This window comes from Ambystoma mexicanum, chromosome 3q (genome assembly GCF_040938575.1).
Source record: "Ambystoma mexicanum isolate Mex_15411 chromosome 3q, UKY_AmexF1_1, whole genome shotgun sequence".
In the NCBI taxonomy this organism is placed as follows: Eukaryota; Metazoa; Chordata; class Amphibia; order Caudata; family Ambystomatidae; genus Ambystoma; species Ambystoma mexicanum.
The window spans coordinates 1,274,422,379-1,274,443,104 of NC_090926.1; the positions used below are offsets into that span (position 1 = coordinate 1,274,422,379).

A 20,726-nucleotide genomic window follows, 5' to 3' on the forward strand; every position below is an offset into this window, starting at 1 on the left:
CGGCTGGACTGCAGTGCTAAAATGTTAGTGATGGACCCACACAGGATCTTCCTGTGCTGTTTAGGGTCAAACCATCCGTGTTCGGAGTGTGAGGACTGCCTGTCGATGACGGCCAAGGCCTTGAGAGAGCGCAGTGGAAAGTTGGCGAGAGGTAAGCCTCAGAAATTCCCTTCTACCCCATCTAAAAGTAAATCATCAGACGAGTCAAAACCAACGTCTCCTCTTAGTAAGAGGTCTAAACGCTCCTGTTCAAGAAATGGTTTGCATCATTCCTCGTCTTCGAGGCATGGCAAGAAGAGGCGCCATAGGTCACTATCCACTTAGGCATCTAGTGCACCCGAACGGGTCGTTTGCCCTTCGAAATCTAGTACCGCGGCTCAGTGAGAGGAGTTTAGACTCTGTATGAAGAAGGTGTTCGATAACGCAGCCTTGCCCCCCTCGACATAACCTAGAGGCGATGCTCTAGTCGAAAGACTTTGGACGGCCAAGAACGGTGCGTCTTCAGAACTGGCCGGCGAACCTCCTCGAGAGCGATCTCATCCCTCGAGTCAAGAGAAAGCCTCCTAAAAAAATAAAAAATCAACGTAATTGACACTGAACGAAATCTATACAACAGGTCCGAAAAGTGCATCTTCGAGGCTGCTGGCGCCGGTACCGATGGAGAAGCCATGGATGCCTCGAGCATCAACCTCCTCGGGGCCGCATGTGTCGATCTCTTTTGACACATTCGACGAAGACATCGACGATAACGATGAAGTCATCGATGCCATCGTTGAATCCATCAAAGCCATTGGCACTTGTGTCGAGGCCGACGATTTCGGCTCCTGTTATGACTTCCATAACACCTACTTCATTTGAAAAAATGTATACACCACAACCACATACAGAGTATTTTAAAACACTCTCTTCAATTTATGAGGACGCAGAGGAATCCTCTGAGGAAGAAAGACCCTTTGGGTAGCAATATGGGACACCATGTGTGCCGGATGAACTTATATCCGAAGAATCTTGCATGAAGAATTTTCAAGATTGTCCTCATGAAGCGAGTGGTACTGATACTTCTCCTGAAATGAATTTTGGAAAGGCGGATCCTGGGGACCATGCTGAAGTAACGTACAGACAGCTCATGACAAGACTCATGGAGAATATGGGATGGTCCAGACCCATGCCTGCTTTTGAACAGGACGATTTAACAGATATCGTAGACAAAGGACCTCAGGAAGACCAAATGGCCACTTTTCCTGAGGCTTTGCAGAGGAGAGTGACTTCCAATTGGGAAACACCCGAGGTTGTCCCGGCTGTAAATAAAAAACTAAGAGCCAAATACAGAGCTTTTAATTCTGACCCTCTGTACCTCTCAAAGCATCCTACACCAGAAAGCCTGGTAGTTCAGGAAGCCACTTCCTCAGGTAGACAAAATGCCTATCCCACGATACTGCAGGATAGAGATGATAAATGCAATGACGCCATGGCCAAGAAGGTTTTCTCAGCTTGCAGTATGGCTTTAAAATCTGCCAATACACGCTAGCGAGATTTACCCACACCCTTTGGGAATGCATTTCTATGGCGGCTGACCATGAGCCCGAAGTGGAGGAACGAGACAGTTTCCTTAACATTGTCAAGCATGGGAAAGACGCTATGTACAAATCCCTCCAGAATGATCTCGACTCAGTTGATAACATCAGCCGAGCTATGGCGGCTAGTACAGTGATACGCAGATTTGCGTGGTTGCGGAAGTCAGGATTTGCTGCAGACATACAATACAAACTTCTCAACATGCCCTTTGACGGCACACATCTATTTGGAAATAAAGCTGATGAGAGTTTGGAGAAGCTGCACACTTCCAAGGCGGCGGCCAAATCCCTTGGAGCTGCAATAAGGCAAACTCCAAACCGGCCCACATGTCCTTTCGCTATTATTACGCATTCGGAAGGGGCAGAGGACAGCCAGCTCAAAGAGGACTCCCCCAGTGGTGGAGAGGTACGAAGACTAGAACAGCAGCGGCTGCTTTACCTTCAGCCACTGCATCAGCCGCCCCAAAACCTCTCTGAGGTCTTCATACACAAGACTGCGTTAGGAGGCAGGTTATTACAGCATCTGACAGAATGTCAGGCTATTACTTCAGATGCTTGGGCATTGGAAATAGTCACCCAAGATTACTGCCTACCCTTCCGGCAAAAACCTCAGAGTCATCCACCAGAGAACAACTCTTTAAAAGTTCCAGATTTGCTCGTTATGCAGGATATTGTAACCCTGCTAGAGAAAGGTGCTATAGAACCACTACCTGTATTGGAGAGGAAGAAGGGTTGGTACTCCCCATATTTTCTAATTCCAAAAAAGGACGGAGGAATGAGACCCATCTTGGGCTTAAGAGACTTGAACAAGTTCCTCAGGAAGGACAAGTTCAAGATGTTAACTCTTTCTCAGATCCTTCAGGCCATTCAGCTTCAGGATTGGATTGTTCATTGGACCTTCAGGATGCTTACTTTCATGTGCCGATCATTCACAAGCACAGACAGTACCTGAGGTTCGCCATTGGTGGTTCTCATTATCAGTTTCGGGTTCTGCCATTTGGGCTGACCTCCGCCCAAGGGTTTTCTACAAGCTAATGGCGGTGTTGGCAGCGTGTCTCAGGAGAGGGCGGATTCATGTCTACCCTTACCTAGATGATTGGCTGATCAGGGCCTCTTCTCCGGAACAGGCCCTGGAACATCTCAACTCCACCTGTCACTGCCTTCACAGGCTGGGCTTCTCCCTCAACTTCAGGAAGTCCCGCTTGATACCTTCACAAAGACTCCAATTCATCGGAGCAGTCCTGGATGCATCCCTGGGAAAAGCCTTGCCACCAGAGGTGAGGGTTCAAGACAGAGCCCTGTAGGCTGAGTCCCCCCAGAGCATATGGGTCTATGTGTATGATGTGCGGTGAGCATAGGAAAATGTGTACGAATTAGCCCCACACATTTTCCAGAATTTGATCTACCATCATTCAATTTCATATAAAATTTCAAAAAAGCCCAGGTGAGCGCACAGCACACCCACTGGGCGGATAGTCGAATTCCTCACAATTAACACAGAGCTTCTCTTTTAAATAGTCTTGGAGAGTGGGTAGGGGATAGGGTGTATTTTTGTTAGGTTAGCTTAAAAGTTTTATCTGGTGTGTGGCGGTTCACTGGGATTTGATGTGTGTGTGGTAAGTCTAGGCAAAGAACATGTAAAAACCTCAGCTCCTCCTTGCACTTCCACAGCTAGGATAAGTGGATCCATATTTGCTCTAGTTTGGGGATGCGAGAGATCCAGCAGGTGAGTTTCAACTGTTTTCCCTCTACATTGTATCCATTGCTTTGGATTTTGAGGTAATTGCCCTTAGAAGCCATGGGCTTTTGCTAGAGTATTTGTAACCATTTCCATGTAATGGGTTTGCAGTGGTTGGTATTATACCTGTCTACTGGCTTGACAGGCCTGACAGCACTGATGTAAGTATATGTGGGACCCGGAATGCTGCTTCTCCACCTCTGCAGCATCCGACGATGCCATGCCAAGATGGCCGCCGTGCTTCCTTGTTTGTTTTGCACCGTCCTCGGTGCTGGAGGCACGTCCCCTTCTACTGCCTCCTGATTGGCCCCTGCCCTCCTCAAATGCAGAGACCCGACCTAGCCGTGAGGCGAAGCCGGGTCCGCGCATTTAAGGGCAGCGCTTAAGGGCTCCTTCCTGTCTTTTCCCTTGTGCCCTCCACCTGGAAGGATGGCCCCCTCGACCACCGTGGGACCCGGAATGCTGCTTCTCCACCTCTGCAGCATCCGACGATGCCATGCCAAGATGGCCGCCGTGCTTCCTTGTTCGTTTTGCACCGTCCTCGGTGCTGGAGGCACGTCCCCTTCTACTGCCTCCTGATTGGCCCCTGCCCTCCTCAAATGCAGAGACCCGACCTAGCCGTGAGGCGAAGCCGGGTCCGCGCATTTAAGGGCAGCGCTTAAGGGCTCCTTCCTGTCTTTTCCCTTGTGCCCTCCACCTGGAAGGATGGCCCCCTCGACCACCGTGGGACCCGGAATGCTGCTTCTCCACCTCTGCAGCATCCGACGATGCCATGCCAAGATGGCCGCCGTGCTTCCTTGTTCGTTTTGCACCGTCCTCGGTGCTGGAGGCACGTCCCCTTCTACTGCCTCCTGATTGGCCCCTGCCCTCCTCAAATGCAGAGACCCGACCTAGCCGTGAGGCGAAGCCGGGTCCGCGCATTTAAGGGCAGCGCTTAAGGGCTCCTTCCTGTCTTTTCCCTTGTGCCCTCCACCTGGAAGGATGGCCCCCTCGACCACCGTGGGACCCGGAATGCTGCTTCTCCACCTCTGCAGCATCCGACGATGCCATGCCAAGATGGCCGTCGTGCTTCCTTGTTCGTTTTGCACCGTCCTCGGTGCTGGAGGCACGTCCCCTTCTACTGCCTCCTGATTGGCCCCTGCCCTCCTCAAATGCAGAGACCCGACCTAGCCGTGAGGCGAAGCCGGGTCCGCGCATTTAAGGGCAGCGCTTAAGGGCTCCTTCCTGTCTTTTCCCTGTCCTTTCCATGGACTTGCCTGCAGCCTACCCTCCTGGTCACCCAGCGTTCCTGGCAACACCTTGTTGCAGAGTCACGGCTCAAAGGTAAGGTGTGCACGCACCTCCGCTTGCCCCTCCTGCTCCATGTCCGCCTTCCCCTCAGAACCTACCGAATACCCAGCACCGTTGTGATCTTGACTTTGCAGCACCTTCGGACTCTTCACTGCCCTCCAGCACCAGTTGACTTTTGTTTTGAACTCTCTACCTGTCAGTGGACCCTAACCTTTAGTGCCACTACAATCATTGCGTTTTGGGCACTTCCTATCTTGCATGCCATCTTCTACAGTCTCTAATTCCACCGCAGTGGAATATTGTAACTTAACACTGTTAATTACTGCTTGTAGTGGTCTTTGCACTAATTCTGTATACCACACATCTGCCGTCCATTGCTTTGTGGGATTTCCCCCAACCTCATAACAAACGCATTGCACTTGTTTGATCCATTATCTATACATGTTCATGTGTTGCATTCACTGTTTTTAAACTGTTTTGAACCCCCCATCGATTGCCTACTCCTGCATACTTGTGCCTTGTACACCTGCTCTGACCTTCCACCTCCCTCCCCCTCCCCCCTTTCACCCCCTTCCCTCTCCCTCTGGTCGTCTCCCTCCTCTCTCTTCCTTATATGCCTTAGTGTGCCCGCCTCTGTCGAGACTTGGTCCCGTTATGGCCCGACAAAGCCATTTGCTTGTCCACATCTTTCCCCTGCCTCCTGGACCTTCATTACCTCCCTACCACTGCTCTGCACTGTCCCTACGCACATTCCTGAGGTGCCTACCCTGTCCTATGCACCTCAAACCCACCCGCTTCTACTTCTACTCTCACTTGCCTGCATCTCCCTCTCCTCTGGGGACCTAAAACTCTTCCTCGAGGTCTTCCCTCCTTGCACTTACTCCTATCATCCGTTCCCTAACCGATGATATTAGCTGTCTGTCCCCCCTCTTACCCTTTGTTCTCCATTCCCCCTCCCCTGCTTCTAAATTTACCTGATAAATTTGGCTCAGCAGTTGTCTTGTTCCTCCTCACCACCTCTATCCCTGCCCCCCCCTCCCAACCCTCCTCCTCTTGTATTGCTCCTGCACTGCGTAAATTGTCGACAGACATAGTAATGTTACTGCTTGCTTTGTTCTCCTTCTCCTTTCCCTCCTTCCCTACTTGTTTCTTTGGCACTTGCACTATCAGAAATGTCGTCAGGCCTATTATGGTAGTTATTTTCCACATTCTATATTGCTTCAAGGACTCTACTGAATGTACTGTATTTCCTATGTTCCCTCCCTCCTTGAAGCGCTTTGAAACACTTCTGTGTATAGGCGCTATATAAATAAACAATCATATCATATCATATCATATCTTTAGGTTTTACTGTAACATGTGTCAGGTGGCTATACACATTGTTGATTACTTATAGGCTTTAGATTCCAAGAAATGAAGAGGGCAAGAGTAGGATGTTGGAACTATATTCAACTACGTTATTGCTGATAGTGGGGAATGCTTATTCTTTGACTATACTATTTCTAAAGCTCATATATTACATCTACATGAGAATGCCAATGGAAAAGGCGTAATAAATGAGTGAAAGCATTCTTTATGTGTTTCTGTTCATGGGTATACAGAGACAATATATTGTAATTGTAAATGCTTGTTTTTTAGTGATAAAACTAAGTAGGGAGTTCATTGATGATATATAATATGACCAATTACACAGTGATAAAAATAGTTGGGTACTAGTAGTTCTGGAGGAACTGCCATGACAATATTACTTTCCAACGTTCTCCTCCCCTGCTTGCTTGTAGACCTCTTGATGATAATTGCCCACCATCGCCCACCCCCGTTGGCTCCCTTCTACCGTTTTCTCTGCTTCCCTCACTGTATTCTTGTCCCTTTGATTGTAAAGTTCTCTGTTGTTTCCTATGTATGCGCTCAATAAATACCCTAATGATATTAATAATAAAGTAGTTGCTGAGGTCATCAGGGTTCAGTGTTGGTTTCTTCAGAAGCGGAAGGATTTCTCCAGTCTTGAAAGTTGAGGGGACAGTGACTTGAGTTAGGGATCGTTTGATGATTGTCAGGCAAGAGAAAAGTGCTTCAGTAGGAAGGGTCTTAAGTACAGAGGCAGGAGGATGTGATCCGCGTACAATGAGTCCTTGAGGGATACTAGGTTTACAGTGAGGTCTTCCATAGTGAATGTCTTTAAAGGTGTCCAGGTAGTTGTGGTTTTGCGAGATGGGATGTGTAGTGTGCTGTCAGTTGTAGTGTTGGTGTCTATGTGTTGGCAGATCATGCTGATCTTGTTGATGAAGAAAGAGTTGATGGCGGTGGACTTTTTGATGGAGTGCAGTATGGGTGGGTCTGGCAGAGGGTTGATGCAGTGCTGGATGGCTTTGAAGAGGGCTCTACTTTCATTGATAGCCTTGGCAATGGTGTTTTGGTAGTAGTTGGCCTTGGCAGTGGTAATCGGTCGTCTGCGTGTGCACAGTGTTCCGTGAGCAGAGCAAAGTTAGATGCACTGCAGGATTTTCACCAAGTCTTTTCTTGTTTTCTAATGGTTCGTTTGTTGAAGTCAAGTTCTTGAGTGTACCAGGTTGAGGAATGTTTATGCTTGGCCTAGACACAAATGATACACTCTCCAGCAATAATTACTCCCTGTATAGCATCAAAGGTATTGATGTATTTTAAATACTGTTGTCCTATCAGTGCCGCTTTTTGTTTCAGGATAACCTTCATTCACATAACTTCCTGGCTCAAAGTTACGCCTATTTAATGGAAGATCTAATTGGAGTGAATTATTAGCTAAAATGAAGATTTGTTGTTCCCTCCCTACTCTAGAATGGCCTCTCAACCTCATTCAGTGACACATGTGTATCTGTCTGAAGCACAGTATGCACCTTTTTGTGTGGCGTGCACCCATATTCCCCGAACAGTCCCTCACTACTCTGCAGCTGTTGGGTGTGAACCACACTGCTCTTGCCTGCAAGTGTCTGTGGGAGGAGTGGGAGGAGGTGTTAAATGAAAACTGCCATGCAAGCCCTGCTTCCCGCTTCCTTGTTATGCTGCTCCTGGTCTAGCTGGGACCTTTTTATCCACAGCCTACTATCGTCAAAGTTATGGTGGTGAGTAGGTGAGGAAATCATACGGGTGAGAGAGAGTAATGCGGATTGCAGAGTCTGTGCACCTGGCTGTGCATGTATGATGGAGGTTTACTCTTCAGTTGGCTTAGATTTTGGATTTGATAACATACTGAAGACTAATCGGCCAGGCAAAATTAATTGCCCTGGCTCAGGAAAGGGTAAATGACACAGTCGTAAATGACAGGAACAAATAGAAGAACCCTTTTCAAATTAAATAATGTGAAAGATGAGACTTTAATTACTGCTCATATTTGAGCATTACAACTCAAGTCAGCTTCCAACAAGACCCACAGGTTCCAAATACTGCTAGATTAGATCACCTGATGACCAAGCAAAATGTGATGCGACGGACAGGTACAGGATATACAACATGTGGTGCTGTTCCAACCACATTACCTCATTGTTTGATGAATTGAGCTTCAAGCCTTTTCCAGCATCCAATGACAAATGTTTTCCTGGCCAGTTGAACATTTAGCAAAATCCTCAGTGCAACCTGTGACCTTCACCAAAGCTGGGTATCATAATCATAGGAAAATACTGCAAGCACAGTGAGTCCAAGAGATTATGAAGTCCAATCAAATATATATTGAACAAAAGAGGGGATAGTGGGGATCCCTGAGTATCTCTGCACCCTATTGGATGAATCCATCTTGAGCACTTTGCATCCTTTCTGTAAGAAAGATCTTGAACCAGTCCAATGCTGAGCCATTGGCACCGGCACACTGAGATAGCCATCATGTTGGATGTTATCAAAGGCAGCCGAGTGTTCAAGAAGTATAAGAAAGGCCCAACCTGCCTCAGAGAGAATATCATGCCTGAGAGCAAGCAGCACAGTTTCTGCCTCGTGATGGGTTAAAATACAGATTGAAAAGGATGTAAACGTTTGGGTTGGCCGAGGTGTGTTTGCAGTTGTTTACCACCATTTTCTCCAGACTTTTATTGGTCCATGGAAGCTCTGCAAGACGACGGGGTCCGTGGTTTATGTTCAATAGTGGGTCGAAGAGAAATTAAGATCGGCCTAATCTTCTCTGTGTGTTGTTGTAGTGAATGAGAAAGAAGGTGGGATTGCCAATGGATAGAGAAATGCCTCAGAGGCTATGGAGCAGCAAGAATCATTGACAGTATCAGGCCTAATGAAACTTATCTTATCAACAAAAAAAAAATTTTTGAACATTGCATTTGTCACCCGATGGTGTGAGCTGATCTTCTTAATACAGAAAAGCGCATCTTGAACCATTTGAAAACATGGTTTAGGACAAATAGAGCCAGAGGATATTTGACCATAAATGAAACCTCTCTCAGCAAATAAAATAGCTTTCATACAAAGGTATGTTTCAATTCAACTGATCACGATCCAAGCACTCTGATGTTCTCCATTGGGTTTCATATAGTCTATAGGTCTGTGCCAAGGTCAGTCTGTTGGAGTTGACCCAAGGGGACTCCTTATATTTAGAACTGGAATGGAACACCTACAAGCTTGCTTATTTGGGAACAAGACAAAGTAGTATTAGAGGGAATAACAAACAGACGAAGAGCATGGACAGGCCACGAGAAAGGAGGATATTGAGGTAACCAAGATTGACCCCACAAAATGGAACTAGATTCAAACCGTGTCACTAACTGTGATAAGGTGAATGAGTTAGAACAGAATTATTGCAGCGATAATATTTGGAAATCTAGTACTATCTGTTCTGATGGAGATGTCTACCCAATAGTAGACTCTCCGAGGACTAGAAGATGGTGGACTCCTAGGAAACAAGATGGTTGAAACCTGCCAAAAATGAGAAGTGGGTCCTGGAAGATGACAGCACAAAATTGCTTTAATGACTAATTGGTCATTAATGGAAAAATGTAGGACCATGCGGGGCTCAAAATTGCTGGGGGCTATTTAGCTCTTGGTTATAGCCTATGAATGCCAGGTTAGCTTGACACCAACCGCGAGCAGCAGCTAAATCTGGCTTCCTAGGCCAACTGGTGGCATACAAACATACCCAAAGTACATTAGGTTTGTATGTTTAGGAATGTGTATAGCATAATGGGGCAGACATGAAGGACACAAAGTTATAGTTTGTATCTCGATGGGAGAAACATTTGCGTCATGTTATGAAACAGCTCCTCGTTCCACAGAGGTTCTGATGCTGGATACTCAGGAGCTGCTTTGAGCTCCTGGTAAACAAATTCTTATTTATACCTCTACCATGAGTGCTGCAGGCATAAGCAACAACTGAACAGAACTTTCTATGATTTGAAAGTGAACCTTAAAGATCACTGTAATGCCTCCTCCATTCTTGACTACCCGGTTAACCTGAAGTAAATAGTATGGCAGTACAGTCATTTATCAAATCAAATTTCAGAAAGAAAGAGAACTTCCGGATTATGATGGTGAATTACATCTGCTATGATCAGAGCGATGGAAGCAGCAGATCTAGTATTCAATAGGGAACACAACATTCTTCAACAGCTAAGGCTGCCTCTAATAAGGCCTCTTTCAGAAGGTTCCCTTAAGTGTAAAAGGGGGAAGGAGGTCGGAAGGCATCCTTGTTATCTTCTGGAATGTGCAAGGAAAGGCCCCATACCTTGTTATCATCTGGAATGTGCAAGGAAAGGCCCCATATGAGAAGAAAGTACATTGATGAATAATTTTACAAAGAATGAGATTCCATGTAGCACTTTCAAATATTTAACTTTTAACAAATGCTGGGCAGAACACATGACGGGGGATCCATCATAATCTATTCCACCCATGAGCTGAAGAGTGCTCTTACTTATGAAAAAGGAAAGAGGTAGATGTACCAACCCATGGCAGGAAATAACCAAAGGATGCTTGCTGCATGGTGCAGATAAAAATATGAACAGTTTTGGTCATCATGCAGCCGTGCTTTGTGTGAGGAAAGTGTGCACTGCACCTGCCTGTTACTTTTATGTTACTGCCTGAGAACGTCTCTGGTCTCTTACATATTTGATTTATAGTTTGGGTACATTTAATGCACATGGCTATACTTATATGTTTTATTAAGACTGTTCAGCGTTTATGGAGAAACTAGGAAAATCTTCAGCTACCTAACAAGCCACAAGGGCGCATCTCCTCCCCGCGAAGGATATTTCTGCAAGGCGATATGGCTATGACAACGGCAGCCATAAAATGGCTCAATAAAGGGGCTATACACAAAATAGCAGCGTGTTACATTGTTCATTGACTGGACAAGGCCTTTAAATAATTGTCTACTTGGCTGGGACTGCCACCAAGTGTCAGTAGTTGACTATTAAAACTATAGACAGCCCAATGAGAAGTGTGGTGCTGTCCCATTTTACCTAAAGAAGTACTTGATCTGTTCATTAAAACACTTTGAAATACAGAAGTTCTGCTGAAGTGTGCTGGTCCTTTCTTATCGAATGGCTCAACTTTTATTGAGCCATCTAACACTTCTCACCAGGTTGAGATCTGCTTCTGATGTTGGAGTAGAAGATCTTACTGTGCATCCGGTCATTTTCTTCTAAGTGTGCTGAGGCTAGCAGTTTGACAAAAATACATGCATCTGCATTGTCAACACAAATATTATATATTTCTCACTGAAAAAGCCAGACCAAAAACTTTCCCTGTGATCCTTTTATCCTGCACAGATTCCTTAATAGGATTATATGCTGCTCAAAAATCAAGCCCACTGCTGCTCACACATCAGCCCCTTTGAGTAATAAAAGGGTTGATACGAGAAATGTTTCCAGTATCCAAGAATTATTGTATTGCTATTTTTTAACTTTTTCATGGAGCCGACCCATTTTTCACCAACACATTGAAAAGGGGCAATACGCCAACGCTTATCTGTAATCCTCTTACCTTTCACACTGATGAAGGTCAATGGCTCTGTGTTTGGAACGACATCATGCAACGAAATGGGTTCTACACGCACAGTCTGGATGCCATTTTCTGTTAGAGAAAGAAACCAATCAATCACAGGGGTTAAAGGTTTAGTGATATTTCCCTCTTTAAACAGATATTATTTTCTCCAGATCATTCCAATTAATTTTTCTCAAGTACAGTTCTCCAGGTCATTAAATGGTTTTTCCTAAATTGATTTTCACTAAAATAGCATTCTACGATTTGTGGACATTTCAGTGACAAGCAGTCATCACGCTTCACCTTACAGAACCCTGATTACTGCATCATGCCTACCCACCCGGACAATGCATGGCCCCAAAGTGATAAGTCGCATAGAGGTCAATATCTCACAGACCCCAATCTACTCTGCCGTCCAGGGAGCACTTTAAAAGTACAGTGGAGTACCTTATGTCAGGTGCCAAAAAATAGACAAAGAGGGATATTACCCCAAAAATATACTTTCTATGTACAACTCACGATAATTGCATAACAGACAGAACAGTGAAATTAAATAACACCCCCCAACCAGTGGGAAATATATCTTTACAGAGCAGCACCAAGCATTCTCATAGGATGAGTTTCCAACTGACATTGCTATCACACAGAAGAGATGTGCTTTGGAGAGGACACACTTGTCCTACTAAAAACAATAGTAAGAGAGAATAAAACCTTTACGTAGACAGGCATTTCAGACATCCTCCCAAATCTTCCCCACGGCAGTAACTCCCTAGGAGCAGTGCTTAATTTGTGGGGGTGTTATCCAGGGTGCTGCACTGGTACTTATTTCTGGGCCCTGGTTCAGTCTGACAATGATGTGGGGGTTTGGTAACTTTAACTATCAGTCAGTAGTAGCTACACAAGAAGCAAGAACAGCGTGCACTGTCCACGTGTCTCTTCATCCTGGGCTTGCTCATTGTAATTCATTAACCTGATGACCCACATCGACGAGGCAGGGCTAGTTATTCATTTTCTTCAGTAACAATAAGTTGGAAGGTGGCAATGATGGGTATCCATGCTGCCCATGCCTGCTCACTGCTCCAGTCAGCCTGCATGACATTGGTGTACTCTGATACTGTAATAACCAGCAGCGAAGCCACGGCCGGGAGGTTTGACAGCAACAGGGCAGCTAGCAGCACCAACAAAATCTGTGGAGAAATATGCTCCACCAAGCTCAATGCACCCCAAAGTGGGGAAGAAGTGTGTAGCAATCCTGTTTTTGACTTTTCCTCAGAGATCTACCCCATAGAAATCTCCTCCAATGGAGCCGAAGCCTTCAAAGTCAGCACCTGAAATACTGTTCTTGGAACTCTCGTTTTGGACTGAAGAATGAAAGAAACAAAAGAAAAATAAACACCATAACACCAGAAGGGAACCTTCTTCTAGACCCCATCCTTCAACCTGGAGGAAGCGACACTGGCGATCGAAGTGCTGTTGGATGCAGATGACTCCAAACGTCTTCTTTCAGGCAAGTGGATCTAGACCTTGTTTTCCCACCTCAAGCTGGGCATCATCCCAGGGCAATACATTTCACTCTCCCATGCTAGAGGTGTTTGAACTGTGCCCGGCTTTTGCATTGCCCCCTGTCCCTGTATCGAGGCAAGGCAGCAGAGGATCTGATGCCTTTGGCATGGCACACCATAACATACCTTCTCCTCTTCCTCCTTGGCATCATCGCTATCTGCACTGCAGAAGCTCTTATCTTTCGCGCCATGCTGATGGCACCAGTGTGGACACCTTCCACACAGCAGGTTCTGCATGCTTCCATCGAGGAGTCTTATTAAAGCAGTCATGACAGACACACATCTTTCTAGAGGTTTCACAACATGTATGTGGCTAAAGAGGATGACGTGGATTTACCTTATGGCTTTCTAGTAGATCCAACGGACATGGAGTTAGAACTTGCAGAAGAGTTTGCTCTGGTGACCAACATGATGAATCTTTGCTACCATTAGCACATATTGTTCGTGAAGCAAGTGGGACCTCTGCCCTATTCAGAAACTGGTATGTTGCAAAGATTTGGCCCATGTGGCCAGTTTGGCTCTTTTAGGGCTGTGGTAGAAAGGGCGGTAAAAACTGAGAGACTGTCTACACTCTATGAGTAGGTTAATACCTTTGCTATTACAGACATTTTACAGCCAGAAACCACCAATATACAGTGGACAAACAGTGGTTTGAGTAGACCCTCACCATTAGTGACCTCTGCACCATCAGTGGATAGAGATCTTGCACATTAGACCCACTCTTTCTTACGGCTCATCCAACACCAGAGAGCTTGCTGATTCAAGCTGCCACTGTTGATTCTTGTCCAACTGCTTTCCCTTCAACACCCCCTGAGATGGGAGTCAAAGAAAATTGTTGCAGTGGTATTGTAGATCTTCCCTTCAGGCAGTTATGCACCTTTAAAGCATCGTGTTACTAGCTTACTACACCCGTACTATTTTGGAAGCAGCAGGTGTGATTGTTGAACACCTCCCACAAGACATGTAGGGGCATTATCATCAGATGGGACACAAGACATAGGAGACATCAGAATATTTATTTCGAGCCGGTTTAGACACAACAGATTGTGCAGGATGTGTCATAGGAATAGGTGCAGTGTTAAGAAACAAAATACAAATACAAAAGGTAAAGAAAAAAAATCAGCCAAAATATTATCACAATATACAACTTTTATTTATAATTATTACAAAAACATCATACAAAACGTACAGATGTTAAAACCTAGTAAAATAAAGTGCAAGTGACACCAAGCTAAATTCTCACAATTAAATTGTAACAGTTCATCACTAGTCATTCAATGGACTAGATACACAACTCCTATTGACACATTGATGTAATATATACAGGAGAGGGAAAATGCTAGTCAATGAAGACCCAAATACACAGACCGGTAGATCTAATCCCTGGTAGTATGCCTCAACATGTTTCAGTTCATGTAATTTCTTAAGAACTTTCTTCAGGAGGAAGTATTTTGATCCGTCACTTTCTTTTTAGCACTCACTGTAGCACTTCATCATTATAAAGTGCTTAACCCAAAATGGTGCTGCTAGCATCAGGGTGGAAGTAGTACAGGGGAGAGCTGGACAATGTTCCGTCTTCAAGCACAAAGTGCACCCTTTACAGATTCAATTTCCTAAAGTCATAGCCAGGGATTATAAAGAGGATTCTGCTAATGAAAAAACTCCAGAAAAGTGCTGCTAGATACTTTTTTTTAATTATTTTTTTTAATTGTGGTATAAACCAAAACTGTTTTTTTTCACAAATACAAAAGAAAACTTTCAAAAAGAATAAATTTACAAATTTGCATCTCATTAAAAGAAAAACATGTTTCTCCAAATTTCTTAACTTCACTGCTTCAGTCTAAATGATTAAGAAAAGAAAAAAAAACATTTTAATTTCCAGTGAAACCTAACTGTTGTAGAACTCTAACCACGTTTATAGTCAATGCCGTTTCATGACCTGAAGTCATTCTCACCCAGAAATCTTCTGATGACAGCCAATCATTTGCGCAAACAAAACGTTCCAGATGTTTCTTTTGCACTTCCCATGTGACTTCACAGAATCTTAATATATGCTCCAATGACTGGTCTTTTGGGTCCCAACATTTGGAGCATAGATGGTTGCTCCTTTCCCCGCAGCCCCATCGAGCAAGGACTGCTCCAGTGCGAATCAAACCCAAACGGAGTCGGAGAAAGTTTTGCCTCCCTTTAGCATCCGGGAATTTCATCAGATAGTTGGCTAAGGAACTAAGTCTCTTGTCCGTTGGGGAAAGAGAGGGTGCCACTATTGAGGATCGTGTGTGGTCGATTGTCTTTATCCAGTCTGTTAATAGTAGCTCCCTCTTTATCTTCATGGAGTTTGTGGTTAGAGTATCTATGTCGCTGTTGCATCTGGCGAGGATTTCTAGGGATACTTTCTTTAGGTCGTACAGTACCCCCACCGAGACACAGCTCAAATGGACATTTAGATCTTCATATAGCGTATCACGCATAGGATTACTTATCAAGTTGAAAAGAGATAGAAGTTTCCAATTAGCATGCACCCCAAGTGAGGAAAGGCCCAACTCAAACCGCAGGCTGGCCATTGGTAAGCTGTTTGGGAGACATAAAGATTTTTTCCAGATCTTGGCTTCTATTGCCTGCCAATCCATCGACCACGCCAGTGGTTTTGCCTCTAAGCCATATAGGAGGACTGGAATGATCTTTGCTCGATAGAAACGGATGGCAGGTAGGAGGGAAAACCTACATTATTGCTTGATAATTTTTTGCAATTGGGCCATCAATTGGGTGCACTTTTGTCGCATCTCTGACCATATCGTACAAGCTCTTGGTGTGGCGTGCAGAGTGTAGCCCAAGTAGATGACCTCATCTATCACAGGTATTCGTTTGCCCCCCACTGTCCAGCAATATTGGCCTTCTCTGCCACCTTTCTTTCCAAAAATCACCATTTTTGATTTATCTGGGTTAACCTTTAGGTCGTTGTCTTTCATGTATTGGTCCAAGGCGTTTAATAGCCTCTGAAGGCCCCCTGGTGTCTTGTCCAGTAGGAAGATGTCATCAGCATACATGAGCCACTTTATTGCATTTGTGCCTAACTTGGCACTGCCCAATGCTGCGGTCTCCACTTCCTGTCCGAAGTCAGCTAAATAGAAGTTAAACAAGAAGGGAGCAACCATGCACCCCTGTCTCACTCCCCTCGTCACTGGGATGTGTGTTGATAAAAATCCATCTAAGTTAAGTTTTACTTGAACTGTGTTTTCTTCGTGGAGGGAGACCAGTATATCAATGAGGTGGGTTGGAGTGCCTCTAACTTTTAATTTGGACCATAGTCTGTCCCGATTCACCAGATCGAAGGCACTTGATAGATCTATGAAAGCACCATATAGTTGTGACGCTTGCCCCCCCACCTTGCTGTTACAGAGGGTGGAAAGTACTATGCCATTAAGTGAGGTGGAATGTCCCTTTCAAAAGCCTGTCTGTTGTTTTGGGGGGATGTTGTTTGACTCAGCCCAAGATTCCAAGTCTCTTAGTACTAGGCTGGTGAACAATTTGCTTTCCACATCGAGGAGAGTGATTGGTCTATAATTTAAAGGGTCTCTTCGATCCCCCTTTTTAAATATTGGGACAATGATTCCCGACTTCCACGATGACGGGATCTTTTTGAGCCTCAGTATCCCATGAAACAGTGTGTTTAGGAGGCAGGCCCACCTTTTAGGGTTTCCCTTCAGGACTTGATATGTTAAGCCACTGGGGCCTGCCGCCCTTGAGGCCAAAGATTTCATTATTAAGGCATAGATATCCTCTTCCGTTGTTTCCAAATACCACTGGCCGACAGAGATGAGAAAAGGAGGCTCCCCCTTCGATTGTGCATACTTTTTTGACAGGAATTCTATCCACTCTGTTTTAATAACCATGTTTGACAAGGCTCCAACTTGGTCTGTAGATTGTTGGTTTATTAAAGACCAAAAGTTCAGTGAGTTCTTATTTAGGACGGCCTTGAGCATGGTTTCCCCATCTTTCTGGGCCCGGGACATTCGTTGTTGTCTTGACCATTGTTTGTATTTACTTTTAATGGACTTTATTTTGGTCTCTCTGATAGATTTAACAGCTTCCTCCCTTCTAATGGCACTTACCAACCGCTGCATCTCGCGCTTCTGCTCCCATGTGTGGTCGTCAAATGCGTGTCTATAGGTTTTTCTTAGTTGACCCACCACAAGACTGGGGGCCTCAACTGACCACAAAAAGTCATGGAAAGCATAAGGGTTGCACATATCTTTCAGTTTTGTATTGCTTGCATCATGTTTGTATTTTTCCAGGGCTTTATTCAGTTTCTCTCCGTCCCTGTTATATTTAACCACGCAATTTTTTTGGTTATTTACTATGATGTGCTCTGTCAACCTCTTTACAACCCTTACATTTTGCCATTTAACTGATATTTCTACTCGCTTGTGGTCACTTGTGCCTCCTTCTTTTAAATTCATAGTTTCACATTGGTCGAACATACTAGGAGACATGAACATGTAGTCCAAAGTGGATTCTGATTCTCCCCGGGACCATGTGCTTGCAGGAGGAATGTCTCCTTCCAGAGATCCATTCCCCATTTTTAGGTCCCAATCTTTAAAGAAAGATCCCCAAGTGTTTCCATTTGAGGAGATGGCCTTGTGTTTCCGTGCGCCTTTCCCTTTCCCACTTTCAACACATTGGGAATTTAAGTCCCCTGCCACCAAAACATATGCGTCAGGGTGGGACAATTTTATTTCAGTCAGCACACTAGACAAGGCATCCAGAAATATGGCAAGCTTTAAAGATGCCCGATTCCAGTATAAGTTTACTGCTACTATTTGTTTCGACCCTTTAGATGTAGCGACCACACATTTTACTGCCAAGATCCCGTCTTGGTCGTTTGAGATTATTGTCACCTCATTAAAGCGAGTTGTATTACAAGCAAGTAGCAGACCACCCTTTGGCCTTCCTTTCCCCACTGTTGTTGCGGCTTGTGTAGTTATTATGAAACCCTCTAGCTCTGGTGCGTTAACTAACCATGTCTCCTGTAGGAGAATTAGCTAATTCTTGCCAAATAGCTCTGATCTCATATTGAGGTTCCTAAAAGAACTAGAGCCATGCGTGTTCCAACTTGCCACCCTCATACTCTCCCAACTAAAGACATGTCTCACCCACACCCAGTTTCTGGCAGACCTGTGTTATGATCTCCGGGAGGAGCGCCCACATTGTCTGTTTATCCCCCTCGATTTTACCATGTGCAACAGCTGACATTTCCTTTACTTGGGTATTTTTTATTTTGCCTCCTTCCTTTGTTTCCTCCTGCCTTTCTTCCCCAACCCTGATGTCTGAGGGCATGTCTTCATGTATGGATATCCCTTGTTTTTGTAAAGGGCCTGCTGCATCCAGGATTGCCTTTGCCCCTATTTTAGATGTAAACCCAACTTCTACTAAATGGGTCGCTCTGGGAATGTAACGTACTCAATATCATTTGATGAAAAGAGGTATAAATCTGGTATTTTTTTAAAGAGCATCAAAAGTGACCCTCTCTTTAAGTATTTACAATTCATTTTGTCTTTATGTCCTATAAGCCAAAGCCGCAGGGCTGCAAAGGGATTTGTTCTACCGGATGATGTTTCCCTTTCTGTCCTTTTGTTTTGCTCTCCCTCCTTTCTGGATCCAGTGTCTCTGTGATTTACTTGTTCTGGAGGCGTATTCTGTGTTGTCTTCTACCACTAAGGGCGATGTTAGCAGCTCTTCTTGATCCCGGGTTGGTGGTAGGCTCTCGCTAGTTTTTTCAACTCTTTTAACCAGGGCTTCTACTGGTTTTGTTGTTTTTTTCTGTCCTTGAAGAAATATTGGAGCTATTTTTAAAGCATGAGCTCCAGACTGGGGCAGGTTTGTTGAAGCCTGTTTGGCTCTGGGGAGAAAGATTGGAGCCCACTTTATTGATTTCCCCACAATCAATGGCGGAAGGATGCCCACCACTGGGCCTGTTGCGTTCTCCTGATTTTTGCTGTCTGTTAGCTCTGTTTGTATTCCTACTGTTTTATTAGAGACGTTTTGGCTATCAGACCCTGATTTAGCAGTTAGCTTCTTCTTGTTCTTTCCCGGCTCCTGCACTTCACGAGTCTCCATCTCCATTTCTGAGCAAAGTTTCTCTCCTTTATCCTTCTTCTCTTTGTTTGGGTTTTTTGATGCATTGGCTAGGTTATTGATGAACTTGTTTTTATCGGCATTGTTAGATTTTTTTGCCTTCATATTTTTGGATTTCTTTTCTTGTCTAGAGTTCTGTTGGGATTTATGTCTTGCATTTTTTGTTTTTTTTTCTCACCCTCCTCCTCCTTTGAGATGGTTGACCTGCATTTTCCTCTGCAGGGCTCCCTTCCTCCTCAACTATACTTTGTTTCTGGGAAAGGTGTTCTTCTATGCGGATCACCTCGTCTTGTATCTTAGCGTCTGCCAACTGTGCTAAACGGCAAAACTCTTCCATCACTGATGAGGATAGTGGCGTATCATCCCATATGGAGGGGGATCGATCTTTGGAGGGATCGTCCAATGAGGGTTGCTCAGGACCCTTGATGTTTCTCTGGGTCTGAATGAAGTTTTGTAACATTAAATTGGTTTCTTTGCTTTCCAAACTTATATTCTGAAGCATAGACTTGATATCTGCTATCTCTAATTTTTGTGAAGCTAGATCTCCTGCCAGTGATGTTATTGATGGTAGAATTGCACTGTTTATGGCGTTGGTAAGTCCCACTATTGAGGACTCAAACAAGTCAAAATCTTTAGATATTTCCAACAGTATTCCAGTGTGTACTTGGATGTCTCCCTTCGTTGCCTCATATACCCCCACCAAGGAATTTAAAACAAAGTTCAAAGCTGTTAAGGTTATTTCGCTAGCTTGTGGTCTTCTCATAGGGGGCTGATCGTGTGTGTTTGGTGGAGGGCTCAAAGCCGAATGATCCCTTGATTCTCTTCTAATATTTTCTGTTGCATTCAGAAGAGAGCCAGAATCTGGAACATTATGTGGTAAAATGGCAGACAAATTGCTGCCTTCTGAAAGGTCTAGGTTTTCAATTTGGAGGGTGGCATTTCCCATCCCTTCTACAGATTTGCCTTTGTGAAGCTATGGGGTTTGTAAACCCTCTCCGCCATTGGGAACGTTCCTATGACCTCTTGACTTAAAATATTGGTCTATAGTCCCCTTGATGTTTGTGGTTCCTCGTTTGAGCGTAGATACCAAGGAGAAAACTGTATTTCCTGAGTCCTCTCTTCCATTATGATATGTTGTAACGGGATTATGAATTTGTACATGTGTAAGCCCGGCCTGACCAGCGGGAATACTCGTTGGCAAATCATGCCTGATATCATCATGCTGTAATGAAACATGGTGACTTAACGAGATCTCCCCCTCCTGGAGAGTATGTGGTTCTACCAATGGTCCACTTCTCAAATTGTATCTCATTGACATGGTAGTTTCACAATTGCTTTAAGTAGAATGATATCAAATGTAAGTGCCTGACGGGATCAAAGGGGTCAAAGCCCCAACAGTCCCCCGTGCTCTCTAAAATGGTGCCAAATTTGATTTTCCAGCACTTACCTGCAGGTCTTTTGACCTATCACAGGCGT

At 44.7% G+C, this 20,726-nt stretch overlaps 1 protein-coding gene across 2 annotated transcripts in view; it reads right to left on the reverse strand.

Annotated features, from left to right (window-relative positions):
- LOC138447868 (complement C3-like) overlaps window positions 1-20,726 on the reverse strand; it is a 1,306,650-nt gene that overhangs the window by 401,725 nt on the left and 884,199 nt on the right. For both annotated transcript variants that reach the window (XM_069604330.1, XM_069604329.1), the window contains one exon: window positions 11,554-11,643. In XM_069604330.1, coding sequence (XP_069460431.1) covers window positions 11,554-11,643 — 90 coding nt within the window. The remainder of the gene's footprint in view (window positions 1-11,553; window positions 11,644-20,726) is intronic.